The sequence below is a fragment of the Pipra filicauda genome, unplaced genomic scaffold (assembly GCF_003945595.2).
Source record: "Pipra filicauda isolate LSUMZ 115617 unplaced genomic scaffold, ASM394559v2 scaffold71_size5581439_pilon, whole genome shotgun sequence".
Lineage (NCBI taxonomy): Eukaryota > Metazoa > Chordata > Aves > Passeriformes > Pipridae > Pipra > Pipra filicauda.
In genome coordinates, this window is record NW_024104887.1 from 4,349,931 (window position 1) to 4,376,576 (window position 26,646).

The 26,646-nt window shown below is 44.9% G+C and overlaps 1 protein-coding gene across 2 annotated transcripts in view; it reads left to right on the top strand.

Moving 5' to 3' along the window:
• LOC113990461 (CGRP receptor component) overlaps positions 1–15,339 on the top strand; it is a 40,008-nt gene extending 24,669 nt beyond the window's left edge. For both annotated transcript variants that reach the window (XM_027725946.2, XM_027725947.2), the window contains 2 exons: positions 4,742–4,799; positions 13,220–15,339. In XM_027725946.2, the coding sequence (XP_027581747.2) occupies positions 4,742–4,799; positions 13,220–13,363 (202 nt within the window). In that variant the 3' untranslated portion in view covers positions 13,364–15,339. The remainder of the gene's footprint in view (positions 1–4,741; positions 4,800–13,219) is intronic.
• Positions 15,340–26,646: the final 11,307 nt, after the last annotated feature.

Consider the following 26,646-nt stretch of genomic DNA (forward strand, 5'->3'; position numbering starts at 1 on the left):
ATAGGAGATTTTGGTTAAAATATAAATGCTGCAAGAGTTTGCTCACTGCTGATGCCATGGGATACATTTTGCCTTTAATTTCCACAACAGAATGTAACTATTTTTATTATTTTTTTAGAATTGATGTACTGTAACAACGTGCTGTCTGTGCTGTGAGGGATGTTAGACACGTGACAATGGGGTTGTTATTTTGTCTTTTAGGAGAACTGTTTTTTAGGATTATACTCCTGTAACCCTCCATCCTCACCTCCTACAGCAGACACTCTCCCCTCAAACACAGACCTCAGACCCATTTTCTTGCCCATAACTGCACACATTTTTGTCTCCTGCAGCCTGAGCTTTGTGTGTCCCCCAAGCCCACTCCACAGCATTTTGCCCTCAGCTGGAAATGCTGATCTTGGCTCCAGCTGAGTCCCAGAGCTGCTGGATGTGGGCTGGAAGCAGGAGGCTCTGCTCAGCCCCACAGCAGTAATTGCCATTTTGAGATTTCTCACCAGGCAGGTCCTGTGCAAGTCTGTAACACGGCCCATTAACTCTGATTAGTGGAATCTTGCTTTTATGTGAGAAAATTACTTTCAGCTGTCACTCATCTTTTGTATGTATTCTTCTCTTGAAAGAGCAGCTTTCATGTTCCAAACTGTTACTAAAATCCAGGCAGTCCAGAGAAAATACAACTATGTATGTTTGGGGGCAATTAAGCTGAAAATATCCTTCACCTTCTGTTTAGATGAATGGGAACAGTTACCCTTTTTATTTAATGAGTGTCAGTGTAACAGGCATTCCATAGAAAGTGTGAAGATGAATTCATAGGAGTTGAAAAAAGTTAATTTTATTTTTTAGATTTAAGGGAGCACGAACTAAATTCAGGCTTATGTCTGTGCCCATGGCAAATACTGCAGTCAGGACTGATCCTGATGCATGTTCAGGCTTGCAGTTTGCCTTCCTTAAAGCTTATTTTTGATGGAATTGGGGTTATTCAGGTTCAAATTTGTACCTGGGCTGTCAAGAAATTCCAGGTACACAGAGACCCTGATCCTGGCAGTCAGTTTTTGGTGTCAGTGTTAAAAAGATCAGTGTGGTGGGTTCTGAGCTCCAGCTCATACCACATATGGTGCTTTGAGGTGTCGAGGGCTCAGTAACCCAGTTTTCTATCACACCAATGAAATTTAGAGACATTTTTTGAGTGTTTGTTTCCAGGGGATACCAAGATTCGTGGTCTCCTGGTCACTCCATTTGTGATGAGCTGGAAAAGGTCAGAAATTGCACAGGGGGAGAAGAGCTGGGACCAAACCATCCAGAGGGTCCCCTGGGCTGGTCTTGGATCTCACACTTGGAGTCCATGTCTGTGTTCTGGGCAAACAGCAGGAATTGCTGCTCACATGGAACTCCTGAATAAGCAGAGAGAACCCTTCGTGTACTGCACACACAGGCTTGATGTTTCTTAAATAATCCTGGGAGCTGGATATTTACTGAGTAGAGGAGGAGAGAGAAATGCTACAGTTCTCTGTTGCAGGAGGAGCAGATCTCCCCAAACATGTGCTGTACCCACGTGTGTGTCAACATGTTTGTCCACATCTTCAACTACAATCAGTTCTCCCTTTGCAATCTTGCAGTATTTTTCCAAAATAAAACAACTTTATATCTTCATTATCAGAACAGTGTTTAGGTAGAGCAGCAAGTAACTGGCCTGGTACCAACTTTCAGATGGCAGTTACTGAATAGTTGGTTATTTCTCTGTGCCTTTGGATTCAATCTCGATGGAAATGAAACAAATACATTGCTTACATCGTAATTATGTGTGAACATGGCTAAAGGTTGTTATGTTTTAGTGTTAATTAGTGTTCATGCTACACGAGCACCTTCATTTATGTAGCTTTTGGGGTTTTTGCAGCCTGCTGTGAATTCCTTTGTGTGATGTTCTGCGTCAGTTTTTTCCAGTAGGGAGCTTTGCTGATGAAAAACAGGCATGCAATTCTTCAGATAACATATTTTAATGGCTTGCAGGTTCTCTCTCATTCTTCTGTACATATTTTTAAAACTGCAAATCCCCTGAATGGTGCCACCTTTGCTGAAATGATGTGTTTGAGATCCCTTTGGCCCTACTGTAAAACTTACATCAATTCACTGAGTTAGAGTGATGTTAATGCTTATAAGCAAAAGGTCTTTGAGAAGTGACCTTTTTTATTGTGTTCTGTATTTCTTGTCTTCAGGAAACATGAACAATTTCACTAATTGATTGTTTTAGTCACGGTGTGTAATTGGTTTTAATTTATTTCTGTTTCCTGCTCTGCCAGTGATCTTCCTGTGATAAACATGATGGAGCTCTACCTGCTTTAAAATACCTCTGGATAAGTCAAGTTTGCATTCTTTAGCTCAGGCTTTGGCTATTTGATTCAGTTTATTTGGCTTTGAAGTTTTGTTGGCGAGAAATTTCAGAGGTGCTGCTTTGGAAAACAAGAAGATGAGAAAATTTATGTGTTCTTTTGTAAGATTCAAATAATATGCTTTGTCTGCAGCTGTGGTGGAGCTGTAGGATTGAACTGGGAAAAGGCTCTGATCTCAGAAGTGGCATGTGAGTGCAGTGCAGTGAGAAACTTGTATAAAGTATGAATTCATTACACAGCCTGTCTTTGTAAGTAGGGCTCTGGGAGGAGGAGGAAGTCTTTTACAAATAGGTGTCCTCAGAGAAACTTGTCTCTGTTTCAGAGGTCTGGAAACTGAGGCACAAACACAGGCCTGGCCAGGGACTAAAAAGCAAATAACACTGAAAGCCAGGACTGGAGCACCAGCTTCTGCACCTCCATCGAGTGCTCCAGGCACTGAACCAGGCAGTTCTCAGCTCTTGAGGAAAAAGCACTAAATCTTTCATGCATTCAGCTGAATTGGCCAGACTTTTGTACAGTGAAGATGGTATTTAATATCTTTACCCAGCTCTGTTCACTTCTACGTGGGTGGGTTTTTTCTCATTGACTCCCTAAATGACCTGCTTTCAATTTTAAAGGATTTCAGTGCTCGTCTTCTGTCATTACTGAGGTTTTATATCTGTCCTTTCATTAGTTATGACAGTAGTAGATGGCAGCAGTTATAAATACCTCATCTCTTTGACAGTAGAGCAGCCACGAGTGGTGCTCTCAGCTCAGAGTTAAATCGTGCCATGCTCTCCACAGTCTCATGCTGTAAACATCAAGCTGCCAAATAGATCTAAGTGATTAGCATGGGAAAAAAAAAGGAGGTGTATTCACTGCTTCCCACCAGTGGAAACATATTTGGTTTTCACCCTCGATTATCCAAAAGCAAAGCAATCCAATAATAAGTAAATAGGAGGGTTTCTTTGAGCTTTCTGTTGTGAATTGTTCATTTAAAAATCGCAAGCTTTTCTTCTGAAGCTGAAAGTCATAATTAAAACGATTTTCCAGCATTTATAAAAATGATGGCAGAATAACTCAGGGATTTTTTAGGATTTTGGTTTTATTGCCAGCAGGTTGGATCTAAAACCGACAGTCAGCGTGTCATCTCTTTGGAGCTGTTTTCTGTTCTTAAGGGCTGTGATTACACATCACAAAACCCTCTGGTGTAACAAAGTTTGGTATCAGCAGAGCAGTTGTCTTTGCTGAGCCATAGTCCCCTCTCTTCTCCTGTTCCCATCACTGAGTCACTTGGAGTTATGGGCATTTTAGCTGAAGAGGGTCTGTTGGATCATCCAGTCTGTGGCAATACAGGATTTCTCCTTCAGGACACATCAGCCAGGAAAATGTGATGCCAGTGCTGCTCATTCTGTGTGTTCAGTGGGTAAATGCAGGGCCTTATTCTCTGGGGGTCAGCTGTGTGCTGCTGAAGTGCTGAATTCAGTCTCTGGACACGTCCACGTGTGTGAATGTACGACCAGAGCAAGGCATTGCTCCTCACAGGCTTCTCCTGAGCCCCTCGGGCTTTGGCCGTGTAGCAGTGCCTGTCCCTGACTGCTGGAGGGCTGGAGTGCCTGGTGAGGGGGTTGGATTTCAGGGGCAGACGCTGTCAGAGGCCATTTGAGATGGGATGGTGTCTCTGAGGTGTCTCCAGACACACAGACATCGACCCGTTGGTTGTAAACGCCTGCGTGGAGTGATCTGTGCGCTCTCTTGAAAGCCAGGAGGTTTCCTTTCTAAGCAACCCACAGGTGCAGTAAACTGAGGGAAAACCCTTCAGAATTGGTTTCAACATGCATCAAAGATGCCCTTTAAATAGTAATAAATTCCAAGATTTAGTTCTTCACAACTGTAGTTTACTAATAGTGATCTGTTTGTATTTACTTTGTGTTTGCGCCGGGCTAAAAGAATAAGCAAGTTATTGCCATTTGGCTGATGGATTGTAACTTCTTAGGTATGATAATTGTTCTTGTGGTTGTGTGTTCATAACAGAAGAGTCTCTGATTTCTGGTGAGTTGTTTAGCATTTCTGCACAGCCTTAACAAAGTAACAGTGCGTGTTAATTAATGTTTGTACAGTAATGGTCTAAATGTCTCTGCTTGCCACCTTGGACTAGAGGTGGCAACAGCAGCCTGTCTAAACACACAAGAAAATACTGTGTTTAAAACACCCAAATGATGTCGATTAAACCACACTGCAAACCCAGTCAGAATTATTCCTGGCAGTGGCATTTCATGCCTAAGTTATCAGGAATGTATTTGCATCACACCAGTCAGTTGAGGGGATCCTCAAATTACATAGTAATGTGGATTGTCTTACACTTTGCTTTTAACCAGGGCAGAAAAGCTCCAGCTGCTGAACCACAGGCCTGTGACGGCAGTTGAAATCCAGCTGGTGAGTAACAATGCCTCTGACTGTTCAAAGCTTAAATGGAAGCAGCTTTAACCTTGAAGATCAATTGAATAATTACTTTCTCATGGCCAGTGATTGAATATATCCCTTTATGCACATCTTTACATCCACTGTTTCAAATCCACTCAGCTTCCTGTCTGAGACCTCCTTAGAGACTTGCCCATCTTTCTCTCAGACAGATTCTCCACCTCTTTTTTGCTTCAGTGTCACATGTTTAAAATGCTTGATGCAGTCATTAAAAGGTTAGTAACTAGAGTATTGCAACTAAGATTATATTTAACCTGGGTCTTTTTGCTGCTGCAGCTCTGCAGTCATGTACTTTTGACAGCTGCCATGACATGGTTGTTTTGGTGGCAGAGTTCTGTGTTGCACTAAAACCAAATGTGCTAAAAAGAAATTAATGACTGATAGCGAATTGTGAGCAGTGATGCAGAATGAGATATGGATATAAACAGGCTTCCTCATGTAAAAGTAGCCATTGCCAACCTGTTAAGCATAATTTTGGTGTAAAGAGGGATTGTCACTAAATAGAAAGAGATGATTATATTCCCGGAAGGATCTCCTTAGGAATCCAAACCCCCGTGGTAATAAAGAGCTTGTTATAATCAGGATATTATTTCAATGAAGATCTCTTGCATTAAGAACATCTGTTTGCCATCTTAACCTGAAACCAAAGCGAGGAGTAACAGGATCGTATTTTGCTGCAAAGAGGGGAAGGATTAAAGAGGCACCAGTAGGACTATTTTTCTTCTGTAGCCACAGAATAGGGATTATAACGCTGAAGGCGTCTCTTGGAAGAATGTTTCTAGCTGAGGAATTAATGCTGTGTTTTGTGATTGAGGAGATCAGTGTCAATCATCAACCCAACCAAGAGCATTAAGGCTTCATGAGCTCTGCTTAGGCACTTAGTCATAAGCCATGATGTGGAGCCTGTCTCGTGCCTTTGTTAGCCTCATGTGCTTAGACACAGATTTATTTTATTGCCATAGACAGTTTCTTTTTCCCTTCTTTAAATGCAATAATCTTTTGCTGCTTTCAGGTGACTGTATGGTTTTGTTTGTGTCTTCCCTCCTCTCCTTGTTAATCCTCCTTAGTTCCTTATTATCTTACCTACCCATAAAATATTGAAAATAGTTTGCTTCTGTGTCATGTTTGAAGTCCAGGAGGTAAATATAAGAAATTTGGGCCTTTCTATTAGAAGTCAGGTTTCTGTAGAGTGTCGTACTTTGGATATTCCAAGGTTTGTAGTGTGAAAGTTAGATAAAACTCATTGCTAAAACTTGCAGAAACACAGACACGAGATTTGAGTCCAGTGGCAGTTCATTACTTATCCAGAACCTGTCCCTAGTGGTCAGTTGTGAAAAATGTGATATTCGTACATTTGGGGATTAGCCTGAATTTCTGTTGTCATGGAGGTGTCGGGGATGTACTTACTCCTGTTCCATTGCAATTCCCCTGTAATTCCCAGGGCTGGTTTCTCCAAAACCAGCATTACAGTGATCTGAGTTGGCTGGGTTGTTAACGCTGTGTTAGATGAAGCCTCCCCGAAATTGCAGTACATTTACTCTCTCATCAAAGTGCATCAAAGTTCTTTTGAGCTCAATAACTGCTGGGAAACTGCAGAGTGGTTCATTTAAGTGAAATCCAGAGCCTGGGAGCCTCAGCAAGGAAATGATTTTGCTGTTCAGTTGCTGTCTTGAACCATTTGGGGTTTTGGTGAGGACAGGGGAAGGAGATTGTAGCAATCACTGAACACACAAACCCCTCTGTCTTCTGTGAGTGTGAAATAACGCAGAGCAGGGGAGGCTGCTCTGTTTTCCTTTGATGTCCGTGGGGAGAAGATTATCCACACACAGATTTCATGCAGGCAAGTCAATTCACTGCAGCTGATGGATGGGAGACAACCTACTGAGAAGTGAATATTAGGGTCTAAAATTGCCTTGATTCTCTTTCCACTGAACTTCCCCCTGCCTCTTAAAAGCTGTGAGTTGCTCCTGGAGTTGAATCAGAAATAAATGATGATGAAAGCTTCTGACCAGTTCATTTAATGCAGGCACATCAGTCTTCTTTTTAAAAAAGCTTTAAGCAAAATGCTAAACAAGCCATATCTATCTCTCACTTCCTCAAAGAGTTTTGATGTCTCAAACTCTTATTCAGTGTTGCCCGTCCATGGAATGAAGACAAATTTACCTGACAGGCTTTTAATTGCTCATGTGACAGGATAGGTATATTTATTGTTACTTTTTTGCCTTTCCAGGTTTTTAGGTTTTTACTCTCCCTCTACGAAATTCCCTGGTTTTAGTTGTATGCAAATAATAGATCAATTTTGATAAAAATATATTTAAGCTAAAAAAACAAATTTGTGTTGTGATCTTTTGATCCCAGGGTCTTCTGTAAGTCTTTATGCATAAATTGGTGCCATTGTCCGTATTTGTCTTTTCCAGACCGTGTGCCAGGGTTTATTTTCAAACAACAATAGCAACAAAAGGAGCATGAAATTCTAATTCATACCCCACAGGGTAAAGCACTGTACACACTGCAGCTATCTTGACCTCCTGTTCTAATCTTTAACATATGTTGTTCCTGGCTCAGTAATTCACAAAGGAGGAAGAAAAAAGACACTGATGTTCATCTAACCATGGCAGTGGTTCAGCTTTGCTTAGTGCTGAACTGTGGTGGGGTTGAAGATTAAACATCTTTTCTAATGAACAAATTGCTCCACGTTCTTCTCTCCAAATGGAAAAGTAGATTTTAATTCTGTGCTTTTTAAAACTGGATTTCCATCTGTCAAACCAGACAACCTTGTACCTGTGTGCTCTGCATAACCAGGCTGGCAGATTCTCTTTTATTCTTGACTAGAAAGTAATAATGTAAAGTATTCTTCTGGAAAATGGAAGATCTTAGAGGATTTAAACATTTTATTTTCTCAACAATATATTCTGCTTCCCACTTGGTTAATTAGCTCTGAGGGACATTAATCCAATCATTCAGTCTTTCACTTTATTTCTTTTTTTATGTGTTTTTTTCCTATTAGTGTGTTAGTGCTGAACAATTTCAAATTACTGCTCAAAGGAGGAAATAACAGTCATTTTCTCATCAAACATCTACCTCCTACACTGGAGTTAAATTATGTACTTGATTGCTTTGGAAGTGATCAGAACCCCTATTTCCTTTATTACTGTATTTACTGTTTCTTTTTTAAATAGAACTCTTGGCTTATGATTCAAATAAACAGTAGCTTTTGGCCCACAGGTTGTTCTGCTCTGTGATGCTGAGGTTTGTTCCCCACCAAATATTACTTGTCCTTCAGACGGTTCCTGACTTCTTTCATTACTTTTTGGGGTTCTTCAGTGTGGCTTTATTTATTCTTCAACATTTGCACTGTGTCCTCCTGTCTCAGGAGACTAAACGAAATAAACAATTAGCATTGAAAGCTTGAAAGAAGCACAGCAAGGACGATGAAGTTTCTTATACTTGGCTTTTATTTGGGCAAGCAGAAAAGGTATGGTTTTAATTAGGAAAAGCCTGTTCCAAAGTGTTTGTCCTTGTTTCACCAACTAAAAAAAAAAACCTACACAATTATGTGTGTATATGTCTGTGTTCATATTTTGTGCTTAGATTCGTACGTGGCACTGTGAAGGTACAGATTTGCACATTTAATTTATGAACAAACGCTTTAATCTTTGAAATTATCTTAATAGACTAGCTGTTACTTTCTGATTTACCTCCTCCACAAACCAAATCTTTAAAAGCTTCTGAAAAATGACTTTCTGCCCTGAGAATTCACCAGCAGGTCTTGACGTGACTCAGCGCTTCATGTCATTCTGTTGATTACGTCCTGATTTGGTAATTATGGTTGTTTTGTTCCTCTGAGAAGTTCAGGCACAGTGCTCCGTTTAAAAAAGCTCCTGTTAAAATGTGCAGCTGGGAAGGGCTGCGTGGAGGCAGTAAAATATCCCACATCCACATTTGTTTAATGAGCACAGCTCTGGTTCCCAGTAGTGGTTCCGTTATGGAACGAGGCATCTGCCAGGGCTTCAGGCTGCACTTGGAGAGGGATTTGTCTTTGCATTCTCTTACAGCAAGATTCAGGGGTGGGTGTCAGATGCCTGTTTCATTTTCCAGGGTTAGAAAGCCCATGCACAGATGTATCTAGAGAGGAAAAGGAAAACTGGCATCATTTTCTTGAGCTATTCTCCATTTAGTAAACATTTGCCTCATTTTAAGCTTCAAGTCCAGTTAAGTTAGTTGGAGCTCTTAGATACTTGAAATTAAGTCCAAACATAAGCTCTGGCTTAACAGTTGTATGCACAAGGTGCTTAAGCAAGTGAAAAATTGGTTATTAGATTTCTAAATAAAAGTAGCATTGCTCTCAAAGGTGAGCAGAACTGTGGCTTCAGCTGCCCTCTGAATACTTGTATATATTGCACAGTTCTGAAAACCTGGCTGTTTTTATCAATACATTATCAATAAAGTAAGAAGCAACTCTGGGTACCCAGGCTTGAAAAGTAAATACAAACTGCAGAGGGAACGTGCCCCTTTTATTTTTAGCTGTAGGAATTTTATGCCAATTAAGTTCCCAAATAAGGTTTTCTTGATTCCTTCTTTGGTTGTCTTGTAGATTGTATTGTGTAGAGCATTAGCTCTATATTGTTCAGAGGATTGGGAAACTGAAATGTGAAAATTGCTTCCTGTATGAGTATATTGCAATGGGAATTTAATAACTAACTGTTACGAGTTTGGGTGAAATAGAAGTTATTAGTGAGGCCTGACTTGACTGAATTATCTCGACCACATAGTTGCATTTCACAGATAATTCATCCTGTGTGTATGTATGAATGACACTGATGTGCTGTAGCATTTGCTACTAAAACCCTGGAGTTATTTTGGGATAGTTTAGACTTGAATGTAGTGACTTGGGAATGATTTATTACGGAAGCCACAGAGCTGCCACAGCTCACTGCCCTTCCCTGTGTTCACTTCCCAAACCCCTCGCTCAGCCCTGGGAAAGGGACATGCTTGTCTTGCTGCACATCAGGGTGCTTTTTCTCTATAAATTGCATTTCTGTAACACTGCCCAGTTCTGTTACTTACCCAAATCCCTGAATATTGAAAATAGGTGGGTCAGCAGCGCTTGGGTTGACGAGACCCTAAACTTTGCACATGGCACAGTCTGTGAGGGTGAGCTGTTTCCATTTGGGGTGTGTGGCACCGCCAACATCAACATCTTAGGTCATACACTTACTTCAAACATTTGCATTTTTGTTTTCCTTACTATAAACTTTGCATTCCTGACTGCTTATGGTTTGAGTCTGTTGCTTGAGCAGTTTCAGCCAAGTGCAAGTTAGAGGTTAGCAAGGCTTTTTGTTAGATATTTTTTCATAGATTGGTAAAATGCTTGCTAGAAAAGTAGGTGCTTGAATACAGTCGTTTCATTTTGCCTCTTAGGCTTTTTCTTACACATAATTTCTCAGCACCATATTTTCTAGTTACTATGGGTAGCATTTTGTCTTATAGTTGTAAATCAGAAGGCTGTGAGAACATCTGTTGAATGCAGGAAAAGCCTCTGGGTGACCTTCTGTTCCCCTTGAGATCTGTTTTCCTTTAGGACAGTTTCATTTGTCTCTTTATCTGCATGCTGTCTGTGCTTAATTTTTGAATTCTGCCTTTTGGCCTTCTGCTTTGCTGCTTCCTCACTGCTTATGTTTTCATAAGTCAGGCTCAGGCTGGTTTTTTTCACTTCCCTAAAGACTGAAAAAAATTGATTTTTATAGTTTATGCTTTTGATCCTTTGAACTCTTGAATAGTATCACAGCAAAATAGCACTGGAACATCAACCTGAATAGTCAGCTGTCTGTCCCTCCTGCCAAATTTGTATCTTTTGGTGGTTCCTGATGTGAGGGCTGGTGGAGAGGCACCAAGAGGGATGAGCACTTGGTGAGGCTGATGCAGTAGTTTAAGGACTTACCACTTCCCTCTGGCAGAGGTTAGGGATCTGTCAGCAGAAGGGAATCTGGAGCTACATCCCCCCTTCTCAGAGCAGTGTCTGGCATCTTGCTTTAAAGATGCTTTTCTCAGTTACGGCACCAGAGCGTCTGAAACACGAGAGACTATTTTCGTTCATCAACTCTGTGCTAAAGTGTGATTCCTTGAGCTGCCAGGGCAGTCACCAGAGCTCATCTGTCACTGTCCAAGTCGTGTCTGCAGTTTGTCAGCCGGGCAGGGCTCGTGCTCAGCCAGTACAAATGACATCAGCGGGGTTGTTCGTCCTGGGAGTTGGGGCATTACTCATTTGGAGTGATGTGCTCACTGAGGAACATGCAAAAAAACAGTGATTAGATTCTCACATAAGTATATTCTGTCTTAAATAAGAGTTGGTGCTGATCTAGAACTCAGTTTTCTGTTTGAGTTTTGATTCTGTCCTTATGTTTAACTCTGTCTCCCTGAAGCAAGCACCTGAAGGAGAAAGTGTTCAGAGAAAAAGAAGGGAGAGGGGAGATATAAATAGGGAAGGATAAAATTAAAATGGGTGGACTTCATGCCATCCAATAAATCAAATCTAAACTAGGCAAAGTGCCATTTTTCTGAAGATCAGAAAGCAAAGGGGGACATTGGCCACTAAGAGCTCAGTCATCCTGCCTGGAATGATATTGCCTGTCCAAAGCATGTGGGCTGGTTCTTTGTATTTTCCTGCTGCTGTGGGGTTGTCACCTTTAAAATTCAATGTAACAGTAATTAATAACACTATAATCCAGTCTGAAAACCAGGCTGATAATCCTCTAAGAAATTTAATAGCACAGGGCATCTGTAGATTAATGCAGAGTCAGCAGGATTGGCACCAAGGAGTGGGTGTAACATACTTTACTTTATCATGGAATCACAGAACCCCAGAGTGGTTTGGGTTGGGAATAACCTGAAGGAACATCTAGTTCCAACCTCCCTGCCATGGAGAAGGACACCTTCCACTTCAACATTTCATGGTATGGTGTTGATGCTCCAAGGTGTGCTGGTCAGGCTGCTGGGATGATCCCCTCTGGATGCAGCCTGGCAGCAATCACCTCACCCCACTGCAGCAGCTGCAGCAGTTCTCACAGAGAAGGAGGATTTTTAGTGTGTTTTTAGTGTATTTTAGTGTGTTTTAGCACATGGAGTACAGTGGAGCAGGTGGCTGGAACAAGAGCCAGGACTGTTGTTCAAGCCAGTGTCCTACAGTAGTTCTTGAGCTAACAGTACTTGGAAAGCCACTCCACAGGGAATTTCATCCTTTGATCGGGGATAGTCCCCAGAAACAGTCATTTGCAGATGGATATTCAGTGTCTGCCTTTTGCTACATGAGTGGATTTGAGCTGTGTGCACTTCCACTCATCCAGGATCTGTGGATAATGCTGATGAACAATGATCAGATTGTGCAAAGAGGGCTCGTAGGACTCTGAAGAAAAAAACAAGTTAATTGAATATACCACTCAGCTTTTCAGAAGGCACGATGCATCTGAGTAGCTGACACTTTATAGCTGGAGCTGATTAAACCTGCATTGACTTGGAACCATAATTAATATAAATCACTGCTCTTCAAAGGACATTTTAAAGGACTTTGTAAAAAAAAGAAAACTCAAACCCCACAATCCTAATTGGTTTCATTTGCGTTTGAAGAGTTCTTCTGACTTGCTTTTCCAGTCCTCTGACAAGCTTTTTTCCCTTTTAACAGCTGCCTATAAATTAGGGCAGTTGTTTTACTGGTGGCAGTGATATAAGAGTTCCCACAGCTCCACAGTGGGAGTAGGTCCCCAATTAATCTCATGGAATCATATAGTTGATTTTGTGACAGCATATTTTGTGTTGCTCAGAGCTTTTTAAATGCCTTTATACCCAGGAATCTCCAGTCTAAGCAAATTCCAGTACAGTGTAGCTGCTGGAGGATTAGGTGGTTTCTTTTATGGCCTGGTTACTTACAGTCCAGGTGCCAAGGTTCAGGGAACCACTCTCAGGATATCTCATTTCAGTGCTCCCATGAAAGCACAGGAACTTGGGAAAACAGGTCTGGGAGGTAGGTCTGAACGAGACCTAAATGAAAAGCCTGGCTCAAGACATGGATGTGTAGGTTGAGAGAGACTCGAGGAGAAACCAGGGAGGAAAGGCTGTTCTGAGCACGGTGTGTTCCTTGTTGGAAGGAAAGCAGGGTCTCATTCCAGAGTGCCAATTGTAGTGGTTAACAATGGAGCTCTCCTTTCTTTTTTTTTTAAATATTGCAAGAGTTCTGCTTTGTAAAATGCTTTTGTAATGAGCTCAGACTGTATCTCGCCTCCATTGACAAAGTATTTCCCAATGAGTTGAGCTCTACTCTTTGGAGCTGAGGAAGGAAGTGTGGATTTAATGATGACAATGGATTGTTTTTTGACCTGCAGATGGTAGAAGAAAGCGAGGAAAGGCTCACAGAGGAGCAGATCGAGTCACTTCTCCAGACAGTCACGAGTATTCTTCCAGGGGATCCAGAAGAACAACAGAGAGACTCGGCAATGGCAGTGGAAGACAAAGGTGACCAAGCATAGGAGGCTTCTAGACCAAAGCTGGCAGCAGTTTCAGAAGAGAATCAGCTAATATTTTTCTGTTTTTAACTTGATACCGGTTTAATCCTGTACTGGACATAATTGTAAAATATATTACCATTTTTATTACTTGGAGGAGGTGGTGAGGGAACCAATTGTTTACAAGAAAGCACAGAAAAAGACACTATTGTTTTGGTGTTTTGTCATCAACAGGGATGGCAGTAACTGAGCCTGTAATGGAGCAGCCTGAGAAAGCATGGGGCACAGGATCTGAAGCTTTTGTAATTTTTCATTACCCATGTAACAGCTGTACATTTGAATAGGCCCATGTACAGCTGGCAATGTTTGAATTATCACAGCAGTGCTATAATGATAATTGCTTTCATAAGCTTTGGAATTGCCCAACTGCCTTTCAGAATAGGGGCTGCAATGCAAAGCCAGCTTCTGGGGCTGTTTGGTGAGCAAAACAGAGAGAGGTACAAGAGCTGCCTGGGGTCTGGCCAGGCACTTCCAAGGAGGCTTTTGGCATCACAGAAGTGAAAGGATCTGTTCTCAAGGGTGTCTGGCAGTCCCTCCTCAATAACAGAGAGATCCAGATCACCAGCTAACTCAGCAAATTGCCTCAGAAACCAGGGAGTTGGGCCAGTTTACAGCAGAGAGGCTCTGGACTCAAATCTTAAAGCTCTGACTAACAAACAGCAGAATATTGAGGGGTGAGGTGTGTATTTGCCCTTTGAACATTAATTCCAATATTTATACATAGACCAGTCAGTCCTGTGGACGTGCTGTTGGTGGTGGAATAAATGAGTCAACACTGAGGTCCTAATCTGGTTTAGGAGAATGAGAGTCTGTCCTGGATGAGGCAGAATTTTCTGTGTGCTGAGCTTTTGTCTGGTTAAGGATTTCAGGATCAAGTGTTTAATGTTGAAAGCCTTGATGATTATAGTAAATCATTTGTGTGTGTGTATATATACACACATAAAGTCAGGAGCTACCATGGCACTGCTTTATGTTATGGCTGCAGACCATTCTTTTGTAATTATTATAAGGTACTGGAAATAGAAGTAAAATTTTAAGTACATCCTGGGAATTTTGTGAATTGCAGACAAGATATTAAGACCTCAAATCAGATATCTGACTTTTTTCCCTCCTCAGGTCTGTCATGGCTTTATTTTGTGTTTTTATGCAAAGAATTTACGCTTTCTGAGCTTTAGTTGTGCTGTATATGAAAGGGACTGATAAAGTCCCGTGTCTGGGGGATTTGTGATATGTGTTTCCATGGTATTTAAGCTTCTTTGATGTTTGGAGAGGAAAGAAAATTATTGGAAAATGTATTTGTTGCCTCTTAAAGATAATTTATCTTATATTAAATGCTTTCCAAGGCTGGAGACTAAAGGTACATTTTGACCGGGTAAGTGTAGTACAAGAAGGGGAAAGTCCTCAGTGGTTTTGTGAATACATCAATATGTATTTTTCTCTCTAAATGTGCAAGAAAACAAGAAAGATAAGTGGATCGTATCACAGAATGACATGCAATTAATTTTAAAATTAGCATTTTTATTCACAGCAGTCACTGATGTTGTTTGACATGCTGTGGCCTTGGGCTGCGGGTGTTTACATTTGCATCTGTCCTTTTCTAAAATTAGGTTATTGAAGTCTGTTCTAAACTTATAAAAAGCAGATGGAACCAGATCACAAGTATCCTCAGCCAGCAGGAATGTTTTAACAGGTCCCCGAAGCTGGATGCTCCATCCTGGGAATTGGTGGTTGGTTGTCATCATGGGTGTTTGCCAGCATCCGTGTTCTCTTGATGTGTGGGTATTGTACAAGGTGCAGGAACTCTTTCATTTGCTGTTGTATTTAACCTTTTCATCAGTATCAGTTCCAGACGGATACATCTGTTGAATTCATGGATCATTTGTTGAGACTCAAAGATGCATAAACGATGCATAAATTTCCCTAAAAAATGCAATACTAAATGACATTTGAAAGGATCTGGGATTTTGGCATCTGCATTACATCAAGAAATGATTTTTAGATCTCCAGTCCGTGCTCTCTGTCGCTGTAAGTCCAGGGGGGGGAGTTACTTGGGCTCTGAGGGCAGGTTTGTGTTGTGTTTTTCACTCTGGTCCGTGTTGGGAACCCAAGGTCAGAAGTGGTTTATGGAAAGCAAATGTCACTTTGCTGCTGTGACACCATTTTTCCAGTGTCTTGCATGTTGAACAAAAGCCCTGCCCCTCTCCCAAAGCTGCTTTTTGTTTCCTTAACTAACCAGTTAGACCACAATAGATGGACCCTGTGACAGTTCTGGTGGAGGAGAGGAGGCAGCACCAAGAGTGGCTGATGCTCTGGGGGTGCAAGAAAGGAACGTGTGTGTCGGGCACTGAAAAGCTCAGTCCCTACTTTTTGTGAAGAAACACAGTCCTCAGCACCTTCTGAATGTTTAAAAAATTTATATTATTTTTACTTTTCTCATTTTTTCTCTCCTCGCTTTTATTCTCTGTTGTGTGTTTGGGTTTTGGCAGATGAATGGCTTTGCCCAGGGCAGCTCTTTGTGCTCTCAGTGGGAGAAAGGGGGAATGAGCTGCCAGAATTCCTTTGCTGTTGAGATACTTTAAAACACCTGGGGTTTCTCTTTTCATAAATTCAAGCCTGAGAAGCCCAGATTTCTTTGGCTGGAGAAGTTTTATTAGAAGAAGCTTTATTTTATGGGAGGAGGAGGAGCTGCTTCTCCTACCTGGCTGTGCTCTGCTGCTGGGCAAGGGAAATAGAGATACTGGAAACAGATGTCCACAGGGAATTTTGTGGAAGATACAGGAAATCCCTCCTGATATGCTGAGCAGCTTGGGTGGAGGTCAGGCTGTGGCAGGGCTGTGTGTGAGGCTGTGCCCACCACTGAAATGCAGAGTTTGACAAGCAGGGAGCAAACTGCATTTGGTTTGTGTTTGTATGGCATGTTCATTAGCTCAAGGTGTGCAGTCCTAGTTAGAAAAAGCAAACCCACAAAATTTGGAGTTTTGGTTTTCTTTGGAAGCAGGTTTTCTCCTGCAGCAGGTCTTCAAAGAGCACTGAAGTTGTACATGGAAATGGTGTCCACACATGTGTAATTCATACTTTGCTCTTCATCCCATTGGAAATACATGTTTTTTCCAACTGATGGTTGAAGGGGGAGGACTTGGTTGACCCTGTCTGAGGTGGGAGGTTGGACTAGGTGATCTCCACAGCTCCCATCCAACCTCAACATTCCTGTCAGTCTGTTTTTCCTTCCTCCCACTATGAACTCGGGCTCTCATTAAGGACTGGGGTGCAGCAGACTGGGAGTTCCTCCCTTGTCCCCCTTCCCATCCATGCCTTTGCAGATGGGAGTTTGAGGCTCTGACAAAATGCAAATACTTTATTTCTGGGATATCAGCAAAGAGAATGGGACAGACTTGAAGGATTGCAGCGGGATTTCGTGTCGTGGCTCTGGGTTTATCAGTCGCTTGAGGCCTTGAAATGGGGGTTTATGGAGTTGCTCCATGTGAGCAGCTGAGTCTGCTCCAAAAGAGGCTCCTCTGGTGTGAAGGATGTGTCCCAGGATGCTGCTGAGATAAGGTGGTGTTGCAGTTTTCTCTTGAATTTTGCTTGGTTGAAACAAAATTTTCTCTTGAAATTTGCTCCATGGGCCAAATTAATCAGTAGTGCCTCTCCCCTGCCTTAAATTTGGCCCAAAACTCCTGCACTCTGGCTGTGCTGGGCCCCTCTGCATCGAGCCACGGGTGAATTATCCCAGCCCAAACTGGGATCATTCTGGATCCCGGTTTTTAAACGCACACATTTTTATTCTGCATTGCATTTTCTATGATGAAACTTTTTATTGCCTCTGCCTCCCTGGGGTGGCAGCTCTGCCACACTTGGCAATGTGCAAACAGCACGTTCGGAATCCCAGAAACTGCCTCGCTTCCTTTGGCATGACATCCACTTCCCTTGCCTTTGGACACAGGCTTTGGAAGCATCGGTCTCAACTGGGAGCTACTGTTGTTTGACTTATGAAACACTTCAGGCTTTGGCAGAGGGGAGTCAGGAGAGCCTGTGTGCACCTCAGCCTGGCCAATATCAGGCTTTTCCTTCTTTTCTTTTTCATTTCTACCCATAACCAGCCTTTTCCAGCCTGTTCTTGTCCCAGCTTCCGGAGCAAAGGGGATGCCAGGCTGTTCCAAACAGAAGGAACAGGAAGATCTTCCATGCCTAAAAACTTGTCAGGGTTTTTTTTTGGTTTTTTTTTTTTGCAATATTACCAGTTGGTCTCAATAACAGCATCTGGTCCCAGTATCTCTCACTGATAAGGACATCTGTGGTTATGAAATGTTCCTGGTAATTCAGAGGGACTCAGAGAAGTGTCTCAGTTGACTCCTCCAGTGCAGGCAGACGATGCTCACATGTTCACCACACAGCAGCTGCCTCTTCATCCCATAAAACAAAGCCTTACATCTGAATCTGAGTGACAACTATTGTCCTTTCTGGATGACACAGTGACCAGACAGGCATTAACCCTCGGCTCCTGCTGTTCCCAGAGCTCAGTTCTTCACCCTTGGAGATTTATTCCCTTCCTGTGGATGAGCAGTGCTGGTGGAGGATGCAGTGTGTGAGGAGCCAGCATGGCAGGACAGTGATGGGAGATACCCATGGATGGCTGTGTGGAGCAGCACTTGGGGAATGAGGTGCATGTGGAGAGGGGACTGGATTGCAGGGTCGGTGTTTGCCACCTTGAGAGCTTTCCATGGGGTCCAGCAGAAGGAGAGCTACACAGTGCCTTTGGAGCTGGACTTGATCAGCCAGCTCTGCCACCAGCCTGTGGCCTCAGGGAAGTTGTTTCTCTTCTCCCTGCCTTGGTTTCTTCTTTGGCCAAAGCCCTCGGGGGTGACAGGGGTGATCCATGGGCTGGGCACTGCAGGGCTGGGGGTTCACAGCCCCCCAAAACCCTCAGGGTGATCCGTGGGCTGGGCATGGACAGGGCTGTGGGTTCCCAGCAAAGCTGACCCCTGGAATGCTGCCCAAGGGCCTGTTTAACATTTTTGTGCATCCCCACGGATAAAAGAGCCTTTTGTGCTGACAGCTGGGAGCTGAGGAGGAGGCTGCAGCCCTCAGCTTCCCTGTGCTTTGGGAGCAGAGTGTGGGTGTCCATGACTGCTGTGACCGTGATCCCGTCCTGGACACGTGAGTGTCCGTCGTGCTCGGGGCTCTGCTCCCAGCTCCCGGCCCTTCCACAGCAGCCCTGACACGACCGTGTCCTTGCATCTCTGCAGTGGATGCTTGGAGGTTGTTCATTACAGGGACAAGAGTGTGGAATTCCGCAGGGCACGGAGCTGCCAGACATCCCAGGAATTACCCCACCACGAAGGCACGTCCTGTGTGTGCTGCACAGCGTCCCCATCGCTCGCGGCAGAGGTAACGGGGAGCTGACCTGTGTGGGGGAATGACTTCCTAAGGAAAACATCTGTGCTCTTGAGTTGGGCACAGGATCAAGTCTGAGGGTGGGGCTGAGCCATGGAGCCAAAGGAAAGCATTCCCTTGCAGCCAAGCACTGGCATCACAGGGCTGATGGTCATGTCCCCTTGAGGGGACAGCCACGATCCCCAGAGCAGCAGTGCAGTTAATTTATTTAATGGTGGACAGAGGGTCGTGTTTCTTCAGGAAACATAAATTGTACAGGTTTCTCTTGTGTGTAAACTGCAATTGTAGGAGCAGACCCTGAGCTGGGGCACATGGATGTTGCCCTCTGGACCTCAGTGACATGACTGTCACATGTGCCAGAGCATTCTATAACTCAGGGAAAACAGGGAGGGAGCAGCACTCAGTGTTATCCCAGGGAGAGTTTGCAAAGGGCAAGCTGGGAACACCAAAACTGGCCTTTTTGCATCAGCAGGGGCTGGTGTTGGTAGGGAAGACCCAATTTGTGTCCCAAAGTGAATGCCACAGTAGAGCTGCTGATGCTGGGGATGTGGGCAGGGACATGGGAAGAGCAGGGCAGGGAGCAGGCAGCTGGAAAACCACCAGGAGATAAAAGAGTGGTGAGTACCAAAATGAGCAAAGAAACTCTTCACTGCCTGAGAGAGCAACACCTTCACCTGGGCAGCAAGAACCTGCCCTGGGGATGCTGGTCCTTCACCACTAGCTTGATAACCCAACACTCCTGATACTCCTCTGTGAGATCAGGGAACGGGATCCCTGTTCCCAGGTGAGATCCTGTAAAAGGGGAGGTGCTTTGGATCAAGAAAGGCAGAGAACTGATTGTCCTTGGGGTGTTAAAGCTCTTTAAAACATTTTAACAGCAGCTTGGATGCATCCAACTCCCACACACTCCCCCAGAGGAGCCCAGGGACTTCTTTAGAGAAGCCCAAAGTACCTTTAAAACCACGAGTGATATTTTATAACCATCCCAGAGCGAGGAAGCTCAGGTTAGCCCCCTTTCCAAAGGGCTGCTCTGGAGACATGGATTGGGATCCAGCCAGCTTCCCTAGGGGGACTCGATGGCAGGGTTGTTTAGGTTGGAGCTGCTGGAGACGTTGACAGAGAAAATATTTTCTGTTCCCACAGAAAGAAATCCTGCTGCAGAGTTTTTACTGAGCAAAAAGAAATGCTTGTGCTGAAAAAAAAAAAATGGGAGCTGTGGCCAAAGCACAACTGAAATGCAGAGAGCACTTGGGAAAGATTTGTTAAGCCCCAGAACTTTTGCTTGCCACGAGCAAGAGTCTCCCTGCACATGTTGCTTAAATTAATTTACCTCTGCATTAAGGAGCTTTATTTTATTAACTTTAATGTTTATAAAAGCAACCATCTGAGATGCTGTTAAACTTTAAAGATACATAAAATAAAGCCAGCCTGGAACCAGCCAAATGGGGTGAGAGAACATCTGAAAAGAGAGGGGAAAGCCAAAAAATCATCGGGGAGGGCTTGGTGCAAACAGTGCTGCTGGGAAGGGACCTGCAGGGGGGGTCAGGGCCGTTGCAAATATTCCCAGCAGGGCTGAGTGCCTGAGGCTGCTGGTACCTGGGGGATTAGAGCATCCTCTGAAGGGCTCTCCCAGCACCTCTGGCATCCAGCCTGGGGAGGCAGGTGGGTGAGGCTTCCTGGGAGCACCCAGACAGTGCTGGAGACACTGCACTGGGCACAGGAGGGTGGTGGTGGCACTGGGGCCTTTGGTCACCTTGACAAGCTTCAGCACTGAGCACAGGGGCCTGTTGAGTGCTGTGTTTGGAAGCCTTGGCGAGTGAATTCCACCCCTTGTGGGGATGAGTCCTCCTCCTAAGGAGCAGCTTCACTGCCTGACCCTCTCTGGGCAATCGGTGCCTGGTCCAGCTGAGCTCCTGCTCCAGCTGTGAGAGGAGAGCTGGCAGGATCCCCCAGCCTTTGCTTTATGGGGCCTCATTGTTCATTTAAAAAAAGAGGGGAAAAAAAACAAAAACAAAAAACCCCAACAAAACCAAAAAAAACCCCAAGAACCCAGCTCTTTTCTTGAAAATCCCTCCACCTCTCACCCCAAAACCCCACAGCTGCCCCACCACTTCCCAGCCAGGATGGTGAAGTCTGCCATGAGCTGGGGCATGGAGCAGGGCTTTAACCTGGCACCTCAGTGCAGGGGGAATGGGGATGAGCTCAAACCATCAGTCCCAGCTGAAAACAAGTAACCAGATGCCTTCCCCACTGATCCCATCAGCACTGGGATGCTGCAGCAGGATGGGAACCTGGTATGTTTGTGTCTCTTCACAGGGCCATTCCTCTGGCTGGGTTTGCTCCTTATGCACTGGCTGCTTTTTTTTCTCTTAAAAAACAGAGATTTAAATAACTCATCAATTGCTGCTCTTGGATTTTAGGGCATTTGCAGCTTTTCCCTGCCCTCACGTCTCACCCCACGTCGCTCCCTGGGGCTCCCCTGTCATGGGATGTCAGGTATGGGGAGCAAATCCCTTTTATTACAGACCAGACACTGTCAAGAAATAGTCATCCCAAAATAGAAAGTCTGAGTTGTTGAAATTATCCAGCTCAGCAGTGAGCAGGGGTGGGTGGAGGGGCTCTCCCAGCTCTTCCCACACTTTATTTATGCATATGCTTTTATATGTAGTGAAATTTAACCCCTGGAGATGTGTTAAAGGCTTTAAACTTGTGCTCTGTTGGACCAGAGGTATTTTTGCCAGATCTAAAAGGATATTCAAGATTTTTCCTCCCTGTGCTGCCTGTCAAGGAGGGAGGGCATCAGCAGAGAGAAACCCAGGGGCTTTTTTTGGCAGCTGTGGGTCAAGTGTCTGCTCTTGTTCTGGGCTGAGAGGGCTCTAAAAAAAATGCAGTTTTTTTGTTAATTCATTGAGTTCAGTTCTCTGAGTGCCCCAGGACACGATGCACAGCAACATGTGGTGAGCTCCAAAATGTCGTGGGTGGACAGAAGGCAGGTGGGGGCTGGGGGGAATGTGCAGAACAAGCACTTTGATGCCCCTGCAAAGCATCATCCCAGTCCCCATCCTGATGCATTGGGCACCTGGTGTCCCTTATCCCCTGTGGAAAGTGCTTGGTGCCACCACAATGGGACTCACCTCCCCGGGGCTTGGCCTGGCCCTGCTCCCCATCCCAGGTGGCTCTGGAGCAGCCCCTTCCCAGCCTCACCAGCTGCAGTGTTACATTTCAATCCTCTCTGAATCGTTTCAAGACACAGTTGCTTTTTTTTTTATACTCTTCAAGTTCATCTGCAAAAGTCTTTTTTTTTTTTTCCCCTTTTGTGTTGTCCATGGATTTCCTTGCTGTCGTGGCACAGCAGCCCTTCCTTGGGGTGCAGCAGCTGGAGGGAGGGAAAAGGATGCTCCAAGAACGCCCACACAAAACCTAATGGGATCCAACTGCTTCCTCCCAGCAGGTTTGCTCCTTCATCACCCAGCAAAGCCCAGAACCCCCCCCCAAATGCTGCTGCTCCCCCTGCCCACACCCAACATCCGTGAATGGGCTGGGGGATGGAATGGGCTGTGTCAGGCCAATGTAAACATTTTCCCTTTTCCTTGCAGCATCCCGCCCCCAGGCATGGGATCAGCAGGAAGTTGCCTCTTTCCCAGCCCCATGGGGCTGCTCTGAGCAGGACAGGTCCCTCTGCCTGTGTCACCACCCCAGGTGAGACCCCAGCAGTCGAAGCCACCGGAGAAGGTGGCTCAGACACTGTGTGTTGCACTGGAAATGGCCCTAAAATGTTCCTCATTCTCCAAGAAGCTGATGGAGGGCAGGCAATTCATCCCTGCCTGGTGCTGGAGTTGTCCCATCCATGCCAGGTGCCTGCAGCAGGATCATTGCTGCCCCATCTTGGAAACCACCAGGTTGGTGAGATGAGATGGGATGTGCAGCATCTGAATGTTCACCCCAAAACCTGTGAGTGACTCTTCAAATGCTGCTTCTTTCATGATTCAGCCTCCAAATGCTGTTTCTTCCTCTTTGAACTCTGCATTTTGAGCTTTTCCCAGTCTCTCCCCCTGCCTTTCCACAGCTTCAGCACTGGAGCCTTCCCTCCAGTGCCAACTGAGCTGGTTGTATCAGGACAGGAGCAGAGGCTCCAAGGAAAACCATAAATATTGTGGGACCAGTGCTGAATCAGGGAGGTGGCAGGAGGGGGGTGAGGCTGAGGATTCGGCCTTTCCTGCTGGAGCCTCAGCAAAGCCCAATAGTTAATCATTAAAATATGCTTATGTGTAACTAATCTCTGCAGGACAATGAACTGAGAAATTATTTAATGCAATTTAAATGGGTCATAGTAGTTGCTATAATAAGTGTGTCCCGAGCTAATGGGAGCCATCAGGCTCCTATAAAAGCGGGTGGGGAAGAAATAGCAGCTGGTGGGAAGAGATCACCAAAGCCCCGATGCGTGTCCTGAGCTGCCTCTGGCCGCGCCGAGATCCTCCCAGTCCGCCCCAAATCAGGCTCCAGCTCCAGGCTGAGCCCTTCTCCAGACACTGGTGATCCCTGGCAGTGGATGCAGCGGGAAGGACGGGATCTGCCTGGAGCAGGCACTGGCTGTCCCTCAGCGCTGCCCGTGGGGCCGGGATCGCCTGTTTGAGACTAAAAGGCTGAAATGCAGCAGTGCCGTGAGTCGGGGGCTGCACAGCTCTGCTCGGGGCTGAGGGGATGCTCTTCCTGAGGTGGGTTGGATCCATGGCAGGGGCTGGTGTTGGTGGAATCCCATTTGGAGCTGTGCTGGTGTCAGCAGTGTTCTCACAGTGTTATCCCATGGCACACCGAGCGGATGCTGCTGCTGGAGCTTTGCAGTGGGAACAGAGGGGTGGGGAATGAATAGGAATGGATTTTAGGGGGCTTTAATCTGCCCGTGAGAGGGATTATATCAGCTGGGCTGACCCCGACAGCTGTCTCAGGTCCCATCCTCCTGCACACTCATCCCTTGGCTCCCAGCCTTCCCGCCGGCAGGTTTTGGCTTTATCCCTGATAATGTTTGCAGCCCCACGGGACTGATGTGCCAGGTGCCACTGGGGAGCAGAGCTGAGACCCTCCAGCACAGCGCTGACCATGGCTGGGAGGAGAATATATTTGCTGGAGGGAGAAGTGACACGGGAGATTTCTGCCAGCCTCTTGCCTGCCTTAAAAATACCCCAACGAGGTGTTAAGTGCAGCTATTTCCAGCTCCAGGGTACAGACATTTATTCTCCCAGCAATGCCAGTCCTTAAATAAGCAGTAAATCTTAACATCTCCAGGCATCATATTCATCCTGCTACTTGCTCTTTCTCCAGGCTTTTAGTTTAACAATATTTTATCTGTCTATTTTTGTGACTTTTCTGCCTTTTGTCTGATTTTAAGGCATAGGCAGATGATTTATACCAAACCCCACATGAAATCAGCTTTCAGCCCCCTTTTTTCCTGCTTGCAAAATGGGTGCAAGGAGTTTTGGATGTAATTGTTGCTGTGCCGGCCAGCTGCTCTCTGATCCAGAAAATAAAGAGCACAGCCTGTTTCCTGTTAAATTTTGCTGGTTGCATGGGTTTACATTGTTTGTCTCATGTTTTATGGCTTTCAAGCTGATGTTGCATTAAGCTGGCCCGAGTTTAGGCAAGAAATCAAATGCAGGCACTGGCAGGGTTCCCCAAACACATTCATGAGAGTTGATCCCATTTTCTTACTCACTGCAGGAGCCCTCCCAGCGCAGCCTCACTGTGTCCTGGCCCTTTGCATCGGTGCTGTGCTGGGAAAAGGTGCTTGTTGGACAATGTGGGAGATGGGTTTGCTGGCTGTGAAGTGTCTCCTGCCTTTCTCTTGACCCAGGAGCTTGTTTTTCATCCTACATTCTTCCCTGTCCTGTTGAGGAAGGGAGTGAGAGCAGCTGGGTGGGTGCCAAGGCCACCCCACAAAAACCACAGACTGGGGCAGAAATTCATATATATATATATATATATATTTATGTGTGTGTTTATAGAATAGGATATAGAATCATAGAATAGATCAAGTTGAAAGGGACCCCTAAGGATCTTTGAGTCCAATTCCCTGCCTCTCACCTCTACCTAAAACTAAACCCTGTGTCCTAAGAGCATCATCCCAGTGCTCCTTGAACTCTGATGGGCTTGGTGCCATCACCCTTTCCCTGGGGAGCCTCTTTCAGTGTGTGCATGTGCATTATATGTATGGATATTATATATATATATGTATATTATATACATAAAAATGTATTTTAGGCAAAGCAGTGTGAGTTTCTCCCATCCCTGCACAGGACATGCCATGGGGGCTTGGTGCAGATGAACAGGGCAGGGCTGATTTGAGGTGACACGTTGCAGACCCGGACCCTCGATGGGTTGGTGTTGTCATCCTTGCTGGCTCTCAGCAAGCCTGTGCCATGAGCTGTGATTACATCCACAAAAAAAAACCCCACCAAAACACTAAAAACAACTGCTTTCCCTCCATCCCAGGTTAGTCAGAGGCTGCCTGAAGGGATTTCTGCCCAAAGGAACCAGAAATACTTGGAACCAGAAGCCCTGACCTAAGGGCTAGAGCTTCTTGCTGGCCACATGAGCGAAGAAAGTTTCTTGCTTGGTTTTACAAGCATCAGCAGTGTGTTGGCTGAGGAGTTCTGCCCTTTCTGTACCAGCTCTGGCAGAGAAAGCCTTGGTTTTTTCCTTAGGAAAACAAGAAATAGAGAATTGCTGTAGGACTGAATGGGAGAGGATGTGCAGAAGTTAATCATGGGAAAGACACCGACCAAATTTGACAGGTTCCCATGGCAATAGGTGGAGGGGCATTGAGCATTACCTGTAAATATCTGTTTGTGTGTGTGTGTGTATTTAGAAATGATGGAAAAGCTGTGCAGGGGGTCTTGGAACCAGGATGGGCCGAGTGACTCCTGATTTTGCCATTTCTGTGCCCTCTCTCTCCATCACAGCTGGAAAATTGCTGTATTGATTGCTGCTCTCTCTTATTGATTTAAAAGTGCTATTGCAGGGGGATAAGTTCATTATTTGCCTCTGCTGGGGCAATTTTGGGTTTCTTAAGGAAAAAAAAAAAAAGGAATTGTCTTTTTTGTGCCCCACATTTTTCACATAAGGGGGCAGAGCTTCGATAGATTATTTCTTTGCTGCCTTTTATTCTTCTCTGTCCTGCTTTTTTAATTTCACATCTGTTTTATGGTTGAGGGGGATGTTATCCGGTGATTAGAGCAGGGGGAGGGGAGAAAGGAGGTCTGGATTTCATAGTTTATCTACAATGAGTTTATAGTTGCCTTTTGGTGGGTGAAGATTTCAGCTGTCCTCACACCCTCAGGTTGTCCAGTTGGATTTCACCACTCCCATGACTCTAACAAGTCTGATGAGTCCATGGCAGCCCCTGTGGAGGGAGAATTCAGGTTTAATTCAGTTTCTTTAAGCTGATAAAATCAAGCTGAGCCATGCAGGAGGCAGGGGATGATAAAAACGATGCACGTCTGGAACAAGGAACCGTGGTGGGGATGGGATTTAAATTCTGCCTCGTCTCACCTTTAATAGTGTGAATTTTAACGTCACCTGTAGGAAACTCAGAGAAAAGGGCTGCACTGCTTTATTAGCAGCATTGGTGGTGTTCCTGCAGAGCTTTATGTCGTTTTAAGATTGTTTTCACTTCTGTAGCTGCTTGTTCCTGCCCATGGAATGCAGGGATGTGGGACAGACCCGCTGGGCACTCGCACAGTCGCTGCCTCCGAACGCCCGTGCCTGGCACGTGGTAGAGGTGCTGCTGGATTTAGAGGACAGGATATTTTTGTTTTCAGAACTGCTGTGGTTGCAAGAGCCAAGTCCTGAAAGACCAG